This window comes from Typopeltis vanoorti, chromosome 14 (assembly GCF_054136105.1).
Source record: "Typopeltis vanoorti isolate ZY-2024b chromosome 14, IOZ_Tvanoo_1.0, whole genome shotgun sequence".
Classification (NCBI taxonomy): domain Eukaryota; kingdom Metazoa; phylum Arthropoda; class Arachnida; order Uropygi; family Thelyphonidae; genus Typopeltis; species Typopeltis vanoorti.
Window position 1 is genome coordinate 74,412,146 of NC_143562.1, and position 19,335 is coordinate 74,431,480.

Below are 19,335 nucleotides of genomic sequence, written 5' to 3' on the forward strand. Positions count from 1 at the left end.
ACCCTGCTTTATGATAGTAATCTATTCCAAAGTCCCAATTATGTCATGAAAATACTGTAATGTGAACCTATTTCCAATATGTTGGAATTGGAAGTTTTTGCCACATAACTAATTTATTTCTCCCTATGATGGGTGTAAAATATAAATGATTTAATTTAATTCAAAATATTAAGACCAATGGTTAACTGTTTACACAATATAATTTAATATTGAATATGCAATTCTGATGAGTCCAATAAACAGTCACTTCAAGGAAAAAATAAAACACCGATTGTGAGTGCACATTTTAATCATACACTGAAACTTATTTTATAAAGAATCCATCATAAAATTATCTGATCTTATACCAAGCCAATTGTAAAATTAGGTTCACTGTATTTGAGTTTTTAGAAAAAAATTATTATTATTATTATTTATTATTTTTTTTTTTTTGCAAGCTTTATTTAGCAAAATGGCAGATTTTCTTAATGAAATAGCCATGTTTTTGTAAATCTATGTTGAATTTTCTTTTTTTTTTCTCTTTTTTTTTTTGTTAAGTTTATCAACCATGATAAGGTTTCTTTCATCACTAGGCCTCATATAATCACTTAGCATTAAATTGAGATTGCCAAAATAATACCGTTTGTGTTATTCAAATTAAAAATAATTAATACACAAATTGTTTTAATTTATTACTTCTTACTTAGTTTATCTTCTCTACTGACATTATTACATTTAAATTTAATAAATTTGCATGTAACCATTAGACTTAGAGGTCATGAATTTTAATGTGAAAACTTGAGATGATTAATTTATTTCAATGGGTTAAAGATATGAATAACTAATAGAGATCCTCTGTAACTCATTTGGTTTCGATGGAGCCCTTTCAGGGTTGTCATTCGAAAGACCTGGATTTGAATCCCATCTATGACTCAAGGAACCTTTATTAGGACTTTTCTATCAAAAAGTAAGTTAGCCATACGGCAGTAGAAGGTTCCGGAATTTTGGGTTTGTTATTCCTCAAAACAAGCAAACTGCTATTGTGAACAACACATCTACAGACACAAAATACTCTTCCTTAAGAGATGCAGTAGAGGAATGGCAAGCCAACTGCATTAATTGCTTATAATCCCTAATTAGGGACTTACCCATATTGGATGGATAATTAACAGCAATTATGCAATTTAGAGCTGCTTTCTTCTAAGATTTCAGGTATATTTTAATGCTTGAAATTAAAAGATCATTTTAAAATATTAAAATCCAGTAATATTAAAGAAATTAAACTATACAAGATGATGGATATAAACTATATATTGATGGATATCAATGGTCCGCTCGGTTAGCCGAATGGCTATGCGCTTCGCAACCATATGCCTGGGAAAGGAGTGTCCTGGGTTCAATTCCCTTCGACGACATGAGGAGCTTAAGGATCCTTCTCAGAAATAGCCAAGTTAGCTGGTCTTGGGCTTGGACTGCAGGGCCTCGCCTAACTCCCTATAAGGGAATAAAAGGCGTTAGCTGATTTTTTTTTTTTTTTTTTTTTTTTTTTAAGCAGGCAAACCGGCCCCGTGAACACGCAGCTAAAACATAGGACACACCGGGAAGCATAGGAATAGCCACTCTGTCTTCGGAACGGGTACAGCTTAGAAGAGCTAAGGATAGCCCCATAACAGGCCACTGGGCCTAATACGTGAAAGGAAGAAGAAGAAGACGACAATGGATTTTGGTTAATTGGATCACGTTGGGAATAGTGTAATTTGGCCCAATTAAGGCAGCTGCCCATGAAGTTGGACATCAAAAGTTTAAAAGGAGATGTACATAACACAAAATACAAGTTTAGACAAGTTTTTATGTCAAAATTGCATACCAGTTTTTATGTATGCAATTTTGTTATTGCAAAGCAAAATTATTACTTATAGATAAACAATTGGCTTTAATTAAAGTAAAATATTTGCCATCAAAGTAATTTCATTTATATGCATATTTAAACACGCATGCAGCTCTTAGGTTAATGACACTGTAGGAATTAATCTAGCATAGCCTGTTGGTTTTTTTTTTTTTTTTTTTTGATTGACTGCAATTAAACAAAATCAGCACAGTGGAGATATTGCCTTACTGCATGAACCAGAGTTATAATGCAGTAATAAATGTTCTAGCATCCTGGGTAGTCACTTGTTCAAGTTCAGGTGTGTGTCTTCCTCATCACTTTCATTTTCTTTTAATCTACTCTGATGTTTTGCTTCAATTCCCACCTCAAAATTGTCATTCGATGACGATTTTGAATAATTTTCTACTGTAATGAAAATGTAGTATTGAAGACAGCCGTTGATAGATGCAAATGCTTCAGTTTCAGAAGAGAATTTACTCTGATCTAGTTCACATCTAATAGGATGTCATTTTCACTATTGGCTGTATGTCGCATATCCTTGATTGAATACTTAAAAACTACAGTGAGCAAAGCAGTGTTGAATGGCCTTGTTTCTCACCAACTATGGTCCATAAACTGCATTGCTTTAAGAGATTACCTCTTGCATTGACCTCCTTAGCAGTTATCATGAACCAGTAAACTTTTTCTTGAAATATACTGTAATTCTGTTTCCCAACTAATAAGCCAGTTCTTAAAATATTCAGTTATCATCCATGCATTTTTGTTCATATGGTATTGAACTGGTAAACTCTCCCTTCTAATCCCTTTAAAGCATTGAGGCCTTTATTCCAATAGATAATGGCTTTCATTTACTAGTTCCTGACATAGCATAACACTGCCACATATCTGTTAGACTGTTGTTTTCTTTGATCCAAATGGTGTAGCATGTTTTTTTATAACACGAGGAACCATTTGATGTGACAGGATAAAATAGTTTTTTTGTTAGAATTTCAGATGTCATAAGACTAAATTTTTGAATCAGGATTGTTATTTTTCTAACACTAAGTAGTCAAGGTTACTGGCTGGCCCAGTTAAATGACATCGTGTTCCAAATAAACAAAGCAAGTGTTTGTTATATTCTCATTTTGTTTTTGTTCTTTTAGACTTGTCCAGTGGACCAAGAGTAAATTCCAACTAACTGGAATTTACTCTAATATCCACTTTGCTTATATAATTTTGCATCACCGAACTGAAGCCTTTTGGCTCTTTATTTTAGTAATTACTTTTACATGCTGCCTGGGAGTTCACTTACGAAAAATACATTTCTCTGACATTTCAAGTTCCTTAGTACAACTAGAGTTTTTGCTCTCTTAAGGTGTCTGCATGGTTTCTGAAGAAAACGAAGCAGTTTGAAACAGCTGTCAGGCCACTGAAACCTTATCAAAATGGACTGATAAAAGGCGAATATATAGACGCTTGGGCACCACCTATGTCTTCTAAGTAGTCTCTGCACTAAAGCACTCATGAATGCCCCAGAGTGTATTCCCTTAAGCTCTCTCATCAACTTACCTTATGAAACTTTCATAGTTTCTACATTTGGCTTTGAAATTTGCTGGATCTATTATCCACTTTGCTTATATAATTTTGCATTCCGAACCGAAGCCTTTTGGCTCTCTTTTAGTAACTATTTTTTTTTCCAGTGGCATTCATTAACAAAACAATTGAATCAACAGCGTTTTTTTTTTTTTAGAATCAATAATTTTTCTTTATTTTTTATTCTCATTCCTTTCAAATTCAAAATTTCCATAATTCTTCTTTTCGATGTTGTTTATTTTTTGTCATTGGTTTTACATTTTTTGTTATCTGAATGTATTTCTGTACTTAGTTGTCAATCTCTTTTGCTCAACAATTTTAATTGTATACCATCCCAGCTCTAATCAAGTCTTGTGTCAAAGCTTTTTACCATCTTTACCTTCAAAAATTTTATACAGGTATGTAAAATAATGCCCTCTAATTAAAACCATTTAATTTTATTATTATTTTTTTTAGCCTAGTTGTTACTTAAGGGAACTATGCCATTGCCACAAATAGCTTTTTCTTTCCATTTTAAACAATTTTAGAAGCATCATGATTTTTCAGAAATTTTTCAATACTATGTTTTTCTTTCTAGTGTTTTCCTTATTGCACTTTTTGTCCATACTTCATATGGACAAAAAATATAACGGTATTAAAAAAAAAAGCTGAATTACAAGCAGCAGAATGAACAGATACATTATAGAGTATTCTGGTCAATCAAAATAAGTTTTGTGTATGGTGCTTGGATCTGTTAATGTAGTGAGTGGATCATTGCTTGAAGCAATCAGATAGATTAATGCTTGGATTGCACTTTCTATCTTGTAGCAGGTGTAGCATTTCAGATACATCTAATGAACTTAATGGTGTGCCACTATATGAATTAGCTGGGGATATTGCATGGTAGAAGTGCTGTGCCCTTGCACCTATGGTATTCTATATCTCGGGCATACTCTTTGATATATTGCTCATTATTAGATTTTGGGCTTTGCTTGTTGCATGAGGTGTAATTACACCATAGATGATAGGATGTTTCAGGGTATTTCAGTGGCCTATGTTTAGATTTAACAGAACAAAGTAAAGATCATACTTTTATGAAAGGAGCAAATTATATTTTCATCAAACACTCTTTCAGGATTTTAGCTAGTCTGACAGAAATGGAGCCAGTACAGGGAAGAGAAATTTAACTTAATATTCTCATTGTCAAGAGGGCATTGAGTTAGTTGATGAGAAAGAAGTCTGGAGATAGTCTTTTGTTGTAACTGTTTTGTAGGAAGGTTTTAGTCAGAAATTGGTTTACATAAGCGTGCTTTGGTTAACTCATTTAAGTGAAAGAGTTCTGTCTGTTTGTTTATATAACATCTGCACAGTGTATATTATATAAGCAAATTAACCAGTCAAATACTTCTTTTACAATGTTCCCTTAAAGAAAGGTCTCTCGCTTGCTCTCTCTTCATGGAAGGGGAAACATTAAAAGAAATATTCCTCTCCAGTGTTACATAGCTTCATGTAACATTGGAGAGGAACATTCATTGTAATATATTACAATGAATGTTCTCAGTTCTACTAGAAGGCAGAATAATAGTGAGAAGTATAAAGATAGAAGATGTGATATGCACATGGAATGCAACTGCTCATAGGTCAGCCTGTTTTCCACCCATGTGAACATCGGTTTGTATCAGAAGAATGACATAAATCCTTAAGTAAATTCAAATCTTTCCATAAATGGAAAAATTTGGATTTTAATCCTGTCAACAATTGTCAGGAACTTTGTATCCAAGGCCACCTCATGGCTTTAGTTAATGTGGCAGTAATTCTAAACATTCAAGCTGATTCATGCATTTGAAATATAGCTAATAATGTATAATATAATTTAAGTCTTAAATTTTAAGATATAAAATTTCCCTCAAAATGGGGAAATGGGCTTTTTAAGCTGGATTAAAATGATTATTAAATTGTGATTGTTGATTATTGAATAAACTTGGCTTTTATTCAATAATATAAAATAGTATTTAGTATTGAATAAATAGTATTTATTCAATAGTAGAGAAGTATAAAAGTTTTTTTTTTTTCTGTTCTTAATTTTTGTACTGATAATTTGTATTTTTTTATTTTAGATATTCTTCTGATTACTACTTTAAATAATTTTAAAATGTATATTTATCATTTGTAAAGGATTGCAGGATTCACAAGGGAAAGTGCTGAACTTTTTGCCAAGAGAAAGATTAATCATATCACAGTTACGCTGTCTGTTACTGTTTTACTTCCAGGTGCAATTACTAGGTCAGTATTAATTATAAGCATCCTTTTTAATGAATTATGGCTGTGGTATTTTCTAAGAAAGTGTAGAAAATAAGAGGAAACATGATTTATTTATCTTTATTTATTTATTTATTTTATTACTGTACCACCCATGTTGTATGCATGTACATTTGTAATCTTGCTCTGGTGACTAAACATAGTACTTCAAGCTACTTCAGGCCTCCAGTATTCAGGATGGTGGGCAATGGAAAGATGCTCACCTAAGAACTTTTAATATAAGTTCTTATAACGTACATTTACGATATTAGCTACGTCATCCAGATGCAAAAAGGTAAGTCGAAAGAAATGATTGTCTTAGTTGGTATCGATGATTTTTGAGGTGAAAAGTATTCTATGAGGGAGGATGGAAAGGAGTTGTTAGAAGAGGCAAAACTGAAGAGCAAGAAGGTGAAGATTGTAAGTCTCCTACCATGCTATGATAGAGGCGAACTGAGGAGGAGGGCATTGATAGCCAATGTCTATATGTAGCTTATGCAAAAGAAATGATGTAGAATTTGTGGAGCTGTGATCTCTGTTTGATGGAAAGAAGGATTTCTGCAATGTGGATGGACTGCATCTAAATGGTTTTAGTGTTAGATATCTGGAGAGAGAGAGCTTTGTTCACTTAGCATGCTTCCATGTAAATTCAGGGAAACTTGAGCAATTAGAGTGAAAGAAAGTGAGTTTGTGTGAAGGCAACCATGAAATGAGTGAGTGTGAGAATGACCAGGTGAGGAATCTAGGCTCTCTCAAACAAAAATATTGAATAGGGTAGTCAGTTCAGAAAGTAAAGTTGGATGGGGGAATAAAGGGATGTTGCTGTTTCTATATACTAATGTCAGAAGTATCAGGAACAAGAGGAAGGAGTTTTTGGCATTGATTAGTGCAACCTTGCCAAAAGATATAGACATTAGTTAGACTTGGCTAATAGCAGATGATGTAGTTACAGGGTTTGAATGTGAAGGGTTTAGTATTTTCAGGGAAGATAGGATAGGGGAAGGAGTACTGTTGATGAAAGCAGATGAATTGCAACCAAAAAGAAGAGGAGATAGATGGGAGGGTGGCTGTTCATTTGAAGCAATCTGGTGTGAGATTAAGACCAGTAAGACAAAATATACAGTTGGTTTTTGCTATAGACTAGGGAGCTGTACAAATGATCTGGAAGACATGCATCACCAAATTAGTACGAGTACAGGTTGAGTGATTATTATGGGGGACTTCAACTATGGAGATATAGACTGGAAGGAAGAAAGAATACATGGCAGAAAGGAAATAAAATTTATACACCTGCTGAGGGATAATTACTTAAGGCAGTATGTGATGGAGGTCCCCTCCATTACATGCTGCCTTCAGTAATTGGAGGCAATTGGTGAAAGTGACCATGTGGTCTTTACTTGGGAAAACGTAAGGCAGAAGCTTAAATCTGTACCATGGCATAAAATACTGCATGGTAAGGATGTTAGTACATGGGATATAGTTAAGGGTCATCTAGAGGAAGCAGTATTAAATTATATACCTCGGGTAAGGAGGGTTAATTGGGTAGGAGTTATATGGATGAGTAATATCATTAAGCATGAGCTGCAGAAGAAAAAAAATGCTGTGGAAGGTATATAAAGAGAAATGTGGCCAGCCAAATTCATGAACAGTACAAGGCTTGGGCAAGGAAGGCAAACTCAGATTATGAAAAGAATTTAGCTGAGCAGGCCAAAGGAAATCCCAAAGAGCTCTTTTGTTATGTGGCAAGTAAGAGGAAGAATGACTGTGAAAGATTAACCTTAAAGTGATGATGGTCACAAGGAGACAGAAGCAGATAAAATAGTTGAGTTATTGAGTGACCACTTTGCAAGCATATATCTTCCTAGTGAGGTTACTGCTTTAACCTATGTGACAGACACTAATGTGGGAACACAGGTGGATGGAGGTTCTTAGGATATTGCAGAATCTTACTGTAAATACAGCTGTGGGATTAGATGAGATATTAGCTAGGGTTTTACGAGAATGTGCAAGAGAACTGGCAGTGCTCTTGACTAGCTGTTTAATTTACGTCAGCTGTGGTAGAGTTCCAAGGGAGTGGAAATAGGGCAAAATTATTTCCACTCCCTTGCATAAGGAATTTGTTCCTTATGCATGAGGTTCTTAGACTACTACAATAGCAAATTATAGATCAATCACTCAGACATGGTATTAAAAGTATTAGAAAAATTTGTAAAAAAAGAGAATTCAAGAATAGGTAGATAAAAATAGGATACTGTATGAGGGTCAACATGGCTTTGTGAAGGGTCAGTCATGCCTTAGTAATTTACTAACTTTTTATAATAGTGTAACAGCTGAGTTGGATAAAGGAAATGGCTACACGATGATTTTGCTGGATTTTGCAAAGGCATTTGACAGAATATCACATGGAACACTATTACTCAGATTAGAACAAATGGCGATGGACATGACACTAGTTAAGTGGCTAAAGGGTGACTGCTTGACAGATATCAAAAAGTGGTATGTGGAGGAGCAGAATTGCAGCGAAAGCAGGTGACTAGAGGTATGCCACAAAGTTCAGTGCTGGGACCATTGTTGTTTAATTTGTACATAAATGATATAGGAAATAACCTGGAAGGAAATATTCAGTTGTTTGCTGATGATGCAAAATTAGGTAGAGTAATAGATGATGATGTGTAGAGTTGCAGGATGATTTAGATAGGCTGTCAGTATGGGCAAAAGTTAATGGGTGTCAGTTTAATGTCAAGAAATGTAAAGTCATGCACTTTGGGATAAATAGATTACAAGCTATTTATCACATTGATGGCACTGTACTCCAGGAAATAGATGAAGCTAGAGATTTAGGGATGGTGGATCTTATAAACAGTCTGTAGTATGTATATGGTACTGTCAAACAGTACATGGAGAAAGTATGGGCTGATCTAGCAGCTGCATCTGTGGTTTCATTTCTCTTAATTTCAAAGTGGCTGGGAATCCAGCACAACTGAACATTGAAATTAAGGGTTTTCATTTTGTACAACAGTTGTAACACCTCATACTGCATTGGATGTGGATTATGCATAGGAGAGGAGATTGCCTGTAAAGAACTCAATGAGTCTGTATAAATTGCATGCTTTTGGTAGCGGTTTTCTTTTATACACACAAGTGCAAGCTGAATGGCATGCAACTCTGCTGTATAATTATTGCAGTCAGGTGGGATCTGGTCAGAGATAGTAATAGCAGGAAACACAGCAGTACAGCTAACACAGATATCAGTTCTTGAGCTATCAGTATAGATCGGCAAAAAATCAAAGTGTGCTGCTCTGTGTGCATTAAACAATTGCAAGTAGACAGATGATGGGGTATGAGACTTTTGTAGCTGACAAAGTGAGAGATTGCAAGGTGGAGTGCAAATCTGCCATGGAGGGATGCTGTTATGTTTGGTATAGGCAATGTTGTCGACATTCATGCCAACAGCTTGCATAGTCTCTTTAACATGCATACCAAAAGGACTTATATGGCAGTCTGATGTGTGATATTAAGCTTCCCAATGCAGAAAAAAGAGACTAGTCCATTTAGGATGATCTGGGAGGGATTTTATCTTTAATGCATAATTAAGAGACAACTGTTTCCATCTAAGTGATAGAGCCGGTTCATTTGCTTCAACATAAAGATTTTGAGGGTGATATGTGAAGGCACCAGTAACTATCCATATACCTTGATGATGGATGTGATCAACCATCGCAGGTCATTCTGCCTTGCAGAACCAGCATGTGATGTAGGGGACTATGGGTGAAAGGTCATTGCAAAACCTTGCAGAACCAGGTCATTCTTGAGGACCAGGCCATAGACTAGAGACCCATAATCCAGCTTTGAACATATAAGTGCATGATAAAGCAGTGAAGATCAATCAGCATCCCTCACTCAGTAGAGGATAGAGTGCAAAGATGATTCAATGTTCTCTTGCACTTTTCTCTTAGTTGATGAATGTGTGCAAGGAATGTAAGTTTTTTGTCAAAGATGAGTTCCAAGAACTTGGCTTCTGTAACTATTAATATACCTATTCGTCCCATTCTTAATTCAGGATCTGGGTGAAGAATGTGTTTTCAACAAAAGTGTACACAAAAATGTTTGTGTTTATGTACACAGAAGTCCCAAGAACTTGGCTTCTGTAGCTACTAAAATACCTATTCATCCCAATTTTAATTCAGGATCTGGGTAAAGAGTGCATTTTCGACAATTGTGTACACAAACATTTCTGCGTACACAAATTGTCCAAAATTTAGCAAGCAATTGATCAAATATGTCAATTGCTTGCTGAAGTTTTCTTTCAATTACACTCATGTTATGATGTTATGAGAGTGATAGTAAATTGTGGAGTCATCAACATGTAGAGTATTGTCTACAGTGGGAGGAAACTGTTCAGTGATTGAGTTGACTTTGATAGTAAAAAGTGTTACACTTAAGACAGAGCCTTGGGGAACGCCTTGTTCTTGATATGGCCGAAATAGCATACTTCCCACTCTGACTTAGAGAGTTCACATGGACAGGAAGTTTTTAATAAATATATCTGAGACCCAAGTTATAGAGGTTTTTTAATATGCCATATCTCCATGCTGTGTCATAAGCTTTTTCTATGTCCAAGAAAAACTGAAACCGGATGTTCTTACTTCAGAAATGCATCTCTTATACAAGTTTCTAAATGGACCAAAGATTAAAAGCATGAGCAAAAGGATAATGGCTGCCAGTTCAGTGTGAAAATTGAAAAGTTACGTGTACTTTGGGCTGAAAATAGTATAAGACGTTGTAACACTTTGGCTTCCTCTGAGTTCTATCTCTTCCCAAAACTAAAACTCTTCCTTGCTGGTCAGCGTTTTTTCTTTGAATCAAGAGGTGATTGCAGCTGTGGAGGGGTATTTTGCAGATCTAACTGAGAACCACTACGGGGACGGGATAATGGCGTGGAGCATCGCTGGAATAAATGTATTAATCTTAAGGGAGATTATGTTGAAAAATAAAAATAAATTTGAAATTATAAATTCGTTTTTTCATTGTTACGCCAAGAACTTTTCAGACCACCCTTGTAATTTTATCAAGGTAAGTTGTTTAACTGTTTAAAAGTAGTAGTATTTTAAATTATGTCTGTGAACATAATTAACAACAGAGAATATTGCTGTCTGAGACAGATGAAATGTAATATGCTGAATATATATATGAACAGAATTTAATTTCAGCATGAGATTCACATTTAAATTAATGTGTTTTTTTTTGTATATTGCAAAAAAGGTAAACATAACAAATAAACAGTGTTTGTGAGATTTGTATGGCAGCCCACTTACTTTGCATCTCTGGAGGATTTCATGTACTGTGTTTGCTGCTGCCATGTTATCTTTGTGTTCAGTATTTAAATTCATCCTATACCTTGAAGATATTGCAGTTAGGTTAGCAAAACTGACTATAGCAAAATTTATCCAAATTAAGCCAGCTTTCTCTGTGGTTGTTCCTTGCTAGGCATAGTTGATGGCTCTCTCTCTCTTTGAGCTTCACTACCAATTCTTAGTGTCTCAAGGCTTTGTCCTATAACTTACTATATTTTTCCTATACATAAATGACCAACTCACAATCATCATTAATTCTATTAACAGATTTGCAGACGATAGTACTTTCTGCTCATCCTACTCATCTGACAAGCAAGATTATCTACAACTAGTGCCTTAAACATTGATCTGTGTACTAACCTTCAAAGAGGTGCCCAGCTTACTTACCCTTAGTAATGCACAAATCACCAGACAAATCAGATCTCTCTCTCTGCTTGGACTAACGTTTATCTCCAGTCTAAACACGTTACATCAATAGCCTCCTCAGTATCCAAGAAATTAGGCACCCTCTTGTAGAAGAGGCTGTTTTACACCCAGCTTACTCTTAATTATATACAAATCCCAAATCTGCCCATACTTAGAATACAGCGATGCTCCACCAGAAACCTAGAGGCAAGCAAATAGGCTCATTGATGATCACTCTCTTACAAATTCACTCCATTCTCTATCTCACCGACACAGTATTTCAGCATTGTGTTTATTCTACAGGTACTTCAATGGTCACTGCTCCAGTGAATTGGCAACCATCATTCCTCCACTTTTTGTTGTACCTGTCAATACAAGAACAGCAGCTGCTCAACAGTCCTTTACAGTGCAACTGCAAACACACTGAACCTGCTTCTCCTCTTCCTCTGTCCTCTGGAATAGCATTCCCCATGAAGTATTCCCAAACAATTACAACATGCAGCTCTTAAAATAAACAAAAAAAAAAAAAAAAATCAATAAACTTCTTGGTCATTTTGCACCCAACACGTGCTGATGTGCATATAGGTCTCTCAACCTGTCCTGTATGGGATCAGTATAAAAAAAAAATATATGTGTGTGTAGTATATGACATACCATATAGCATTTATATATATATATATATTGTTGATTCAGTGTCTGAAAAGTTGTTATAAATGAATCCACCCAAAAACAATATCAGCAGAATTGAAGGTAGGCACAATCAACATATCAGTGAAGGGGAAATGAGGGAGGAATGGAAGAATAACAATTAGAGAAGTACCATGTCAATATGATAGGTATTACTGAGACAAAGAAAACTAAAACAGCTGAGATTCTGCTATATATTAACCATAAGATATTATACTTGGGCAGTAGTGATCAGCAAGGAATAGCTATAGCATTCAACACTAAATACAAAGGTAAACTTGATTGGCAGGCAGTTTTGAATAGTGATATTGGCAGATGTCAAAATGGAGAATTGAACAATGAAACCTATTTGTGCCTCTAGTACTCTTGAATGTTCCGAAATGGAAATGTTTTTTTTTTTTTTTTTGAGTTATTAGATAACATTGGCATACATCAAAAGAATAGCTAGTTCTTAAGAGCCAAACAGCAGAGTAAGAAATGAATACTAGGAAAATTTAGAGAAATGGGCAAAGCTGGTAATCGTGAGTACCTGCTGGATTTATTTTCAGTTCATGGACCAGTCATTACTAATTCCATGTTGCAATATAAAGATGTTTATAAATTCATATGGAGAGAAAACAAAAACTATGTTATTTCAAATAATGATATCAGCACTACTTATTCAGAACACAAAAGTGTTCTGAACAAGCATATAGCATTAGCAATTTAATAAGTTATTTTGCTACTTGGTAAATAAAAGGAAAAAATGATTATAGAAGAATAACTTAAATGAATTCTGATGGTAAGCAAGTGACAGTTGCAGAAGAAATAGTTGAATTACTGAATGATCACTTTGTGAGTGTGTATTATTCAGATTGAGCTAATGCAGTAATTGATGCAACAGAGATCAATATGAGAATGGATGCAGATAGACAGGAAGTGTTTAGGATATTAAGAAATTCGCTGTGAATACAGCCATGAGATATCAGCATGTATTTTACAGGAATGTGCATGAGAAATTGCACTGCTTGCCTCCTAACTAGACTGTTTAATTTATGTCTTATCACTGGCAGATCTCAAAGGAATGGCAAGAAGGTGCAATTACATAAAAGAGGCTCCAAGACAAGGTAAAAATTATATCCCAGTTAGTATCTTAGGAGTGTGATTAAAGTATTCAAAATTTTATTAAGAGCAGAATTAAGAATTCATTTTCTCTGTTTTGGGTGGGAGACATTGCAAAGAGGAATTCTTGTCTTAGTAATTTACTCATTGTCTACAATTTTTTTACATTTGAGCTAGATAATGGAAATGGTTAAACTATGATATTGCTGGACATTGCATAGCATTTGACAGGATACTGCATAGAATCCTGCTATGCAAGTTGAAGCAAATTGGAATTGATATGATGCTGGTGAAATGGATAAATAACAATGAGTGATGGATAGACAGAGTAGTATAGGTGGAGCTGTATCAAAGAGAAGGCAGGTGATTTTTGGTGTACCATAGGGCTTTACTTGGGCTGCTGCTGCTGTTTAGTTTGTATATTAATATTGAGAATGATTTGAGAGGAAATATCTTGTCATTTTTGCAAATGATGTTTAACTGGGGAGAGCTAAGGCTTACAAAGGCGATATAGAGATCCTGCAGGATAATCTAGATAGACTGATGGATATAATGCTGGAGAAATGGAAAAAGTGAATGACGGATAGCTATCAGAGAGTAGTATAATATGTGGTAGTATATGATGTAGATCAGTAATGGCGAACCATGACATGCATGTCAGCACTGACACACTTGAGGGTTTCAGGTGACACACCTTGGATATTGAAAGATATTGGTATTCTGATGAAAAAACTGATAAATTGTGTAAGATTGCTCTCAGTTAAGGCGAAGGTAGGTTTCGGTTCATTGAAAGAATTATATTTTATAGTTAGCCTATTTCTATTTTATTTTGTAGTTAGCTTATTTCTATTTTATTTTGTAATTAGCTTATAAACAATGAGCATTTTAAGTTTACATTTTCTTTCTTAATCATTATAATTTCTGCATAGTCATATGATATTATAGAAACTTATAAAAATTATTATCAATATTATATGATACAAACTTATAAATACGTGCTTTATATATTATAAACTTAAAGTTTTCATTCGACTTCTGTGTGAAATTTGTTCATGCATGCATGCATTCCAAGTCTCTCGACCGAGTAATACAAGTTCTAAACATATTTAAAACCACTTAACAGAAAATATAATTTGCAGCATTAAATATTGAATTTATCTGAGTAAATAATGAAAATATTTTTATAGTTGCAATAAATTCAGTAAATTTTGTTAAATAATGCAAATAGTAACAACTGACGATGACTTTCCCACAAAACCTACTAAATAGCTGCTATTTAGTAGCACAATAGAGAGTAAAACGTAACAAGGTTGCTACGAACGTACCAGTAATAAATCTGGCAACCCTGCTGAAAGAAGTAGTGGTAGTCTTGCATGGTCTGTCACTTAAGTAATTTGAGTTGCTGGTGTATAATTCATTTCCAGTAATTGTTAGTTATTAATTATTGCTACTTAATTATTACTGTATATAATTGTGTGCTTTTTTAATTTGTGAACCCTTTTACAATGGCAGCTAGCACTAATAAAAAACTAAAATTATCACAGAAAGGAAGTGGAAGAGATTTGCAAGATGCCTGGACTGAACAATATGGTGTTATTGATAAAGGCGATAAAGTTCTCTGTAAATTGTGTGGTGAGCTATCTGTGAGTAGAACTTAGAATGTAAGAAGACATTTTGAAACTAAGCACAAATGGCTCCTAGAAAAAACTTTTGAAGAACGCAAAGAATACATATCGCAACATCTAAAACTGGCAGAATCGCAATCAGGGACATTAATTAAATTTGTTTCAGGACCTTCAAATTTAGTAGCCGCAAGTTACAGTATTTCACATACTATTGTTGAACATGGGAAACTACTTAGTGATAGTGATTATATTAAAGAAGCTTTTGTAAAGTGTGCACCATTTTTATTTGAGGACTTTCATAATAAAGAAGCTATTGTAAAGCGCAATATTGAAAGAGTTACCATTAAGTAGGTATACTATTAAAGACAGAGTTATATCAATGAATGCTAGTATAGAAAATCAAATAAAACAAGCCTTGAACTCATGCCATTGTTTTTCCATTTGTCTCGACAAACCTACAGATATTAAGTCATCAGCTCGATTGGCTATTATTGCAAGGTATGTTCACGGTGATTCTATGCACAAGGAATTGATAAAGTTAGAAAATTTACCTCAAAACATGACAGGTAAAGACATATGCAACTGTTGTTAAAGTGTTCCATGAGAAACATAGATTTATCGAAAATATTTTCGATTACAACTGAAGGCACACCTAATATGGTTGGCTGTAATATCGGTTTTATCAAACAATTTACAGAATATGTTGGTCATCCCATGGTTTGTTTCCATTGTATTTGTAAATCAGGAGACACTGTGTGCGAAATCAGGCTTAAAGGATTTGGATGATGTGATGAGAATTGTGACAAAGGTAACTAATTTTATTGCTGCCAGGGCTTTAAACAAACGAGAATTTAATTCACTTTTAAGCGAAGTTGAATCAGTGTACAATGATCTATTAATGTACAATAATATTCGATGGCTGAGTCATGGCCAAGTTCTTGAATGGTTTGTTGAATATTTAAATGAAATGAAATGAAATTATATTTAAATACGAAGGGCAAGGAGCATGAATTTTCTCAGTTGAACAATTCTGCCTTGGCTCACTAAGCTGATGTTTTTCACAGATTTTTCATTGCACCTGAATGAACTTAATATACAATTGCAAGATTTCAGAAAATCTGTTGATGTTATATTTGGCACGATCAAGAGCTTTGAGAGTAAACTCAAAATATTTCAACGTGATTTAGAAAGTAACAATTTTAAGTATTTCCCAAGAGTGAAAATTTTTTTAACAAAACCAGCCCCAAAAATCGTGAACAACATAACCAATCGAAGTTCTAAAGTCAGTAACTGAGCAGGTTTCTTCCAAATTTGAGCAATTTCGAATGTTGGAACAAACAATCCAATTCATAAAGTATCCTGATGAAACAGAATTCATGGATCTTAAATTAGATGGCTTTGAGTGGTTGGATTTAAAAGATCTAGAAATGCAACTAGCCAACTTCCAGTGTAATCCTATCTGGAAAAGAAAGTTTATTGCTCTTAGAAATGAATTAGAACTTGAGCGGGAACATCTGCATGATACCGTGCGTAAAAATTCACTGTGAAATTCGTAGCGTGTGGAATAGCCTTCCCGAAAACTTTCATGCTCTTAAAATCTTTGCTAAAGCTCTGCTAACAATTTTCTCTTCTACATACTTTTGTGAAACTCTTATTTTCTGCCTTAAATAATATCAAATTGAAAGGGAGAAATAGATTGAGCAATGATTTGAGCGCTGCCTATGTAGCATTAAAATGTACACACTATAGCCCTTCTATAAAACAACTTTCTACCAGTACTCAGCAACAGAAAAGGCATTAAATGTAATGTAAGTTTGTAATTTCATTTTATTAAATTAATTGTATAATATGGAGTTTGGATTGAGGATTGCTAAAGGGCTACATGGTATGTAGTGTTTGTAGAGAGCTCCTGAAAAGAAAAGTGTTATTTTGAATAATAATTGGCAATATTGCTTGAATCTTACGTAGTATTGTTTATTTTTCGTATCTCAGCATGTCTTTGTGATTTTTTGTGTGTTTTCGGCATTATTTTCAATTAGTATTTTGATAGCGTGCATATGGCACCGATAAGAAGGAAAACAATGGTGTCCAAATCGCCATCTTTGTTCCAAAATTTTAACAAAGGGGAGTTTATTCAGTGTGACGTCTGTGAGATGTATGCTTTGCGGAGAGCGGTTGGAGTTTGGTAGATAATGATAGTGGAGTAAATGTGTGCAGAAAGTGTAAGGAAAGTGAGGATTTAAAGTGTGTTTCAGGTCACGAGAGTGATATCTTTGTTGAAAGTCAGAATGGAGAAAATAGTGATATGATAGGAATTTGTGATGGGGTACCAGATAGTTTTGAGAGCGGCGTTGAAAGTGAGAATGAAGGTAAAAATACAGAATGAGTGAATGGTTTATTGGATAATAAAAATGATGAGTTAGTTGCAATGAGTGAGATCGCATGGTTGCTCGGAGTGATACACAGGGCGAAGCGGCAGGTGGATTTGTAAAATTGTTTACCAAGTTCATCAGCTAATAAAAGGCAAAAGTATGATAAGAAAAATAAGAGTATGGTCTTGAGTGTAAGAAAAATGAAGAAGCGAGTGTTGTACGGAGATTCTTTAGTAAGAGGTGTAATAGATGAGTGTGTTAAAATCTTACTTATCCGGTGCAAAAATTAAGGATGTAAGCAGTGGTGAGCTATGGAAATTTTAACAAAGGGCTCACATCGTCGAGGAAAAAAAAAGCCGTATTTCACACAAAACTTTTATTAATACAGCTTGTTTACAAATTCCAATCAAAAAGTATGAGAGGACAATCGACCTCTAAAGGCTATCATTTTTAAACAAATATTTCATGATCTAAACATGAAATATTTGCACACAATCAACCGTGTTAATTTATCTTACATAAGAAAAACATTTTTTAACTATCAAAATATAATCAGAATGAAATCTTTTATAATTTTTTACAAAACATTTGATTGGCTACTGGTTTTACGATTGGCTACCAGAAGGGAGAAGGGTAAAGATAGCGCATGCGCTTATTTTATTTTCAAACTTGGGTGCATTCGTCATAGAGGAGTTTAAACAATAATTCCAAATAATCTATACACTGCCGAATAGACTAATTTTTGTTAGATTACCGTATGAGTTTGTAGCTTAATATGTGTCAAAAAAAAATTTTTTTTTTTTTAAATAAAAAAGTAAACAAGAAGAACAAGGGGCTTGCAAATTTCAGAAAAATTTAACAAAGGGCTTGCGCGAGCCCCTTATAGCTCACTACTGGATGTAAGTGAGTCTATCAGAGCACAAAAGCAGAGGGTGAAAGAAATGATAGTAGTGGCAGAAACGAATGACTTAAATGGGGATAAAATGGCTATGAGAGAGGACTTGAAGGAATTACTAGAGGTAGCAAAAGAAAAGAGTGAGAGAGTTAGGATAGCGAGTCTGTTACCACGGTATGAGAGATGAGAAGGAGGACCATAATTGCAAATGAATCTATGTGCAGGTTATGCAGGAGGAGTGGTGTGGAGTGAGTTCGATGGGTGAAAGGATTGATATAAGATGGATGATTTGCATTTGAATGGATTTGGTGTGCGGAGACTTGAAAAAGTGTTGTTGAATGAAGTGGAAGTGCAGAATCAGGGAAACTAGAGTTATTAAGGAGGGCAGGGAAGTAGATATGCAGACTTTAGGGAGGCAGTTGAGTGTATGAATGTGTATAATATGCCCGAGCAAGTACGAAGGACAACAAATCAGAATGGGATAGTAAGTATAAGGCATCAAAATAGGGTTGGGACTAATGGACTTCTGCATTTCATGTATACTAATGCCAGGAGTATTAGCAACAAGAAGGAAGAATTTTTGGCCTTGGTTGGCTCTTCCAGGCCACAGGTTATTGGCATTAGTGAAACATGGCTGACAGAAGATGATGTAGCTAGTGGGATTGAATGTGAGGGATATAGTGTGTTCAGGAGGGACAGGGAGAATAAAAATGGGGAGGGGGGGGGTTGTTCTTCCAATGATAGCTGATGAACTGCAGCCAAGGAGAATATAAGTAGAACTGCAGGATAGAGAAAAGAGCACATTTGAGGCTATTTGGTGTGAGATTGAGGCTAGCAGAATAAAATATATAATTGGGTGCTGCTATAGACCAGGTGATGGAATAGATGGTGGATATAGTATGCATAAACAAATAGAAGCAATGAGTGGAAGGAGGGTAATTATTATGGGGGATTTCAACTATGGTAATATTGATTGGAAGGAGGAGAGGACACATGGGAGGAAGGAATTGGATTTTCTGCAGTTATTAAGGGATAACTATCTGCGACAGCATGTAATGGAAAATACTAGGGATCAGAGACTGCTTGACCTAGTAATTGCATCTGAGAATTTGGCTGTAACGAATATGACCATGTTGCCACCAATTGGTGAGAGTGATCATAGGGTCTTGACTTGGGAGGT

General features: G+C 34.8%; 1 protein-coding gene across 1 annotated transcript in view; it reads left to right on the forward strand.

Annotated features, from left to right (window-relative positions):
• Positions 1-19,335, forward strand: part of Rich (Guanine nucleotide exchange factor subunit Rich) — a 456,640-nt gene that overhangs the window by 12,247 nt on the left and 425,058 nt on the right. Inside the window, exon 4 of the mRNA XM_090404468.1 lies at positions 5,594-5,701. Coding sequence (XP_090260594.1) covers positions 5,594-5,701 — 108 coding nt within the window. The remainder of the gene's footprint in view (positions 1-5,593; positions 5,702-19,335) is intronic.